The sequence below is a fragment of the Humulus lupulus genome, chromosome X (genome assembly GCF_963169125.1).
Source record: "Humulus lupulus chromosome X, drHumLupu1.1, whole genome shotgun sequence".
Classification (NCBI taxonomy): domain Eukaryota; kingdom Viridiplantae; phylum Streptophyta; class Magnoliopsida; order Rosales; family Cannabaceae; genus Humulus; species Humulus lupulus.
The window spans coordinates 172,662,323-172,666,843 of record NC_084802.1 but is presented as its reverse complement, the minus strand read 5'-3'; the positions used below and the strand labels follow the sequence as shown (position 1 = coordinate 172,666,843).

General features: G+C 39.4%; 1 protein-coding gene across 1 annotated transcript; it reads left to right on the top strand.

Annotated features, from left to right (window-relative positions):
- The first annotated feature begins 1,067 nt into the window (after positions 1-1,067).
- LOC133806457 (histone H1-II-like) lies at positions 1,068-1,496 on the top strand. The gene has a single exon (XM_062244556.1). The coding sequence runs from the start codon at positions 1,068-1,070 to the stop codon at positions 1,494-1,496; it is 429 nt and encodes a 142-aa protein (XP_062100540.1).
- The last annotated feature ends 3,025 nt before the right edge of the window (positions 1,497-4,521 follow it).

Sequence of the window (4,521 nt, the reverse complement as noted above, 5' to 3'; positions counted from 1 at the left end):
TTTCTCTATTTATAGGCTCAAGGAAGATTACATTAATTTGTCACAGATATTCTTTCCTAAATGATCGGATACTCAGGAAATCATGGGAGATAATTTCGGATATGGTTATAACTACATAAGATTCTCTCCAAATATAGCGAGTATACGACTAGTCTGGTCGTATATAAAGATTGAGCGTCGCGCCATAGACATCTCTCTGGTCGATATACGAACAAGACTCCTACCAGATGTCAGCCACGTGTATTAAACATTTGCCATGTCATCCATGCCTATTTTTTGGATAACACTCATAAACATGCATATAAATATATTCATATTATCATATAAATCATGCATGCCACATAGTCATGCATCTTAATCAATTAATCACACATATATCCAAGTATGCCCTCCCGACATGCTAATCAAAGCACTAAACCTTATTAGCATTTTTGGGACATTACATTTTATTAATTGAGATGTTTCTCTATTTGACTAAGTGAATATTTGTGACTCCGCCTACCGGGACACATAAATTCATGGCTAGTTGAAATACCTAAGAAATCAAAAGATAAGATTTTAGTATTTACTTATCTTTAAACATTGTTTATATGATGTGCTATTTTTGAAACTTGTATGAATGAATGTTTGTCGAACAATGCGTTGATTTCTACTTTATTGATAATTGTATCTCTATGGCCTCCAACCCCATTATCTCTAAACTGTCCATGGAGTTGTTAATCAGTGAGATCTTCATGAAATGGAAGTCTAATGTCAACATAGTGTTGATCGGCGACAACTCAAAATTTGTGATGACTGAAATTGAACCTGACTTTCCCGGAGAGAATGCCCCGAAGGTCGTGAGGGAGAAGTATGACCGTTAGACTGCTACCAACAACAAGGCCAAGGCCTACATGTCAGAAACACTAAGGACTAAGATGGAGAATGTTGAAACTGCTTACGACATCATGGAGCAACTCCAAGAAATATTTGGGCACAAGTCAATGTAAGCTAGTTTCGAGGTTACCAAGAAGTATGTGAACTGTAGGATGACACCTGGCTAACATGTTCGTGATCATTTTATTAAGATGATGAAATACTTCCAAGAAGCTAAGCTGCATGGAGCAACATTAGATGAGAAGACTCAAGTTGGAATCATTCTCAATAGCCTTGCACCCAGTTTCCTTACGTTCACCACAAACTATTTTCTTAACAAGTTGGAATATGGAATGACTCAGTTATTGAATGAGCTCCAGATTTATGAGGGAATAAATGGTGGAAAGAGTAAAGGACATGAGAAGAAGGTTGCTACTACTGAGGGTGCTCAGGGTGAGGCTAACCTAGCCTCATCCTCGAAGAGCAAGAAGAGAAAGACAAGGAAGGAGAAAAAGAAGGCTAAGAAGCCAGCAGTTGGAAAGGCACCGACAACTAAAAATCCTTCTGGAGCAAAGCCAACTAGTAAGAAGGCTAAAGAACAGTGTTTCCATTGCAAGGAGGAGGGGGCATTGGAAGCGTAATTGGCCCGCCCTCAAGGCAACTGGAACCCAAGATAATAATAATTTATTAGTCTTGGATGCATGTGTTTTAGAGGATGATTCTTCTGTTTGGATAGTTGATTCAGGATCCACTAATCATGTGTGTACTTCTTTGCAGCTACTTAGCAACTGGAAAGCGGTGAAGGAGGGCGAGTTAATGCTTAGAGTTGGAAATGGTGAATTCGTGGAGGTCAAAGCGAAAGGACAAGCCTGTTTAAATTTTGGAAATAAATGTATGTTGTTGGATGATGTTTATTTTATTCCAAACTTTAGTAGGACTTTAGTTTCAGTTTCGTTATTACATCAACAATGATTTGTTGTTACTTTCACAAGTTTTAATATATCTATTTCATTTAATGGATGTGAATTGTGTGTTGGATGTATGGAAAATGGCTTGTATATTTTGCAACCTAATGAATCACTCGCGCTTAACAACGAATTGTTTAAGGTAGCTAATCTTAGGACCGCCAAACGACAGAAGATCGATAATGATCTCATGACATACCTTTGGCATCTTCGCCCTGGTCATATTAACTATGATAGGATTAAAAGACTTACAAAGGCTGGGCCTTTGAAGGAACTCACAATGGGTGACTTACCTGTCAGCGAATCTTGTTTGGAAGGTAAAATGACCAAGTGTCCATTCTCTGCAAAAGGAGAAAGGGACAAAGTACCCCTAGGGGTCGTTCATACTGACATCTGTGGATTGATTAATGTTCACGCGAGAGGCAGTAATGAATATTTCATCACTTTCTTTGATGATTATTCTCGATATTCATGTCTTTACCTAATGCAAAGGAAATCTGAAACTTTTGACAAGTTTAAAGAATTCTTAGCAATGGCCCAAAACTCGTTAGGTAAAACTTTAAAGATCTTGAGATCTGATAGGGGTGGAGAATATTTGGATAATCAGTTCTAAGATCATCTTACTGAGTGTGGGATTCTGTCTCAATTCATTGACCCAGGGACTCCGCAACAAAATGGTGTTGCTGAGCGTCGAAACCGAACGTTGTTAGAAATGGTTAGGTCAATGATTAGTTATTCAACTCTATCATCGTCTTTCTGGGGGTATGCCATTCAGACCGCTAACGACATTTTAAATGTTGTACTATCTAAGGCTATCTCCAAAAATCCTCTAGAACTATGGAATGGACGTGAACCTAGTCTACGCCATTATAGAATTTGGGGGAGTCCTGCTCATGTCCTGAGGAAAAAGGAAGGAAAGCTAGAATCGCAAACTGAGGTTTGCTTGTTTGTAGGCTATCGTAAAGGTACTCGGGGTGGTCTGTTTTATAGTCCAGTTGACAAGAAAATGTTTGTTTCTACAAACGCTACTTTTCTATAAAACGACTACATGCAAAACTTCAAACCTCAAAGTAAAATACTGTTGGAAGAAATGCAATCAAGAGGAAATGTTCAACCCATACCAATGCAAATCAACGAGAATGTGGAAGAAGAATAGACAGTTAGTCCAAGTCAGACAGTTACGGTGCCTCATCGTAGTGGGAGGGTTTCTCGGAACCCAGAACGCTACGGGATGGATGGTGAAACCAATATGGTAGTAACTGACACTAGTGAGGATGATCCATTGTCCTTTAACACAGGATGGTTAGTTCTGAAAAGGATTTGTGGCTTGAAGCCATGAATTAGGAAATGAAGTCCATGTACTCCAATTTTGTATGGGATCTTGTAGAAGTGTCGATGGACTTTAGGCCCATTGGATGCAAGTGGATCTGCAAGAAGAAAAGAGGAGCTGATGGAAAGGTTGAGACATATAAGGCTCGACTTGTGGCAAAGGTTTATACCCAAAGAGAGGGAGTTGACTATGAGGAAACTTTCTCTCCAGTAGCCATGTTAAAATCCATTCGCATACTCTTATCCATAGCTACAGCTCTTGATTATGAGATTTGGCAAATGGATGTCAAGACAGCATTTCTAAATGACTTTCTTGATGAGACCATTTATATGGATCAACCAGAGGGATTTGTAGTAGTTGGACAGGAAAAAAAAGTCTGCAAGCTCAATAGGTCCATATATGGTCTTAAACAAGCTTCGCGCTCCTGGAACTTAAGGTTTAATGAAATAATTAAGACCTATGGTTTTGAGCAGAACGTCGATGAACCCTGTGTTTACCAACTGAGGGAAAATGTCGTGAAAGTGTTCTTGGTACTTTATGTAGATGATATTTTGCTCATTGGCAACAATGTCAAGAAATTATCAGACATAAAGAACTGGCTCGGGACCAAATTTCAGATGAAATATTTGGGTGAAACTAATTATGCTCTCGGTATCCAGCTCATTCCGGACAGGAAGAACAAGATGTTGGCGCTATCTCAAGCAACATACATAGATAAGGTACTTGAACATTTCTCTATGAAGAACTCGAAGAAGGGACTGTTGCCATCCCAACATGGAGTTCATCTTTCTAAGAAGCAGTCTCCACATACTCCTCAAGAGGAAGAAGAGATGAAACAAATTCCCTATGCATCCGTAGTTGGAAGCTTATGTATGCTATGTTATGCACTAGACCAGACATCTGCCATGCATTGGGAGTTGTAAGCAGGTACCAGTCGAATCCTGGTAGACAACTTTGGGTAGCGGTCAAGCACATACTGAAGTATCTACGAAGAACAAAGGATTATATGCTGGTCGATTCGGGTGGTTTACTGGACCCGATAGGCTACACTGATTCTGATTTTCAGACAGATGTCAATGACAAGAAGTCTACTTCTGGAATGGTGTTTACTCTTGGGGGTGGAGCTGTGATTTGGAGAAGCCTTAAGCAGTTTGCCATTTTAGATTCCACCATGGAGGCTGAGTACATAGTTACGTTTGAAGTGGCTAAGGAAATAGTCTGGCTGGAGAAGTTCTACATGGATCTCGGTGTTATTCCAGGAATGGATAAACCACTCATATTGTACTGTGGCAATAACGGGGATATAGTGAATTCAAAAGAACCTCAAAGTCATAAAAGAGAAAAGCATATAGAGATGAAATATCACATCAT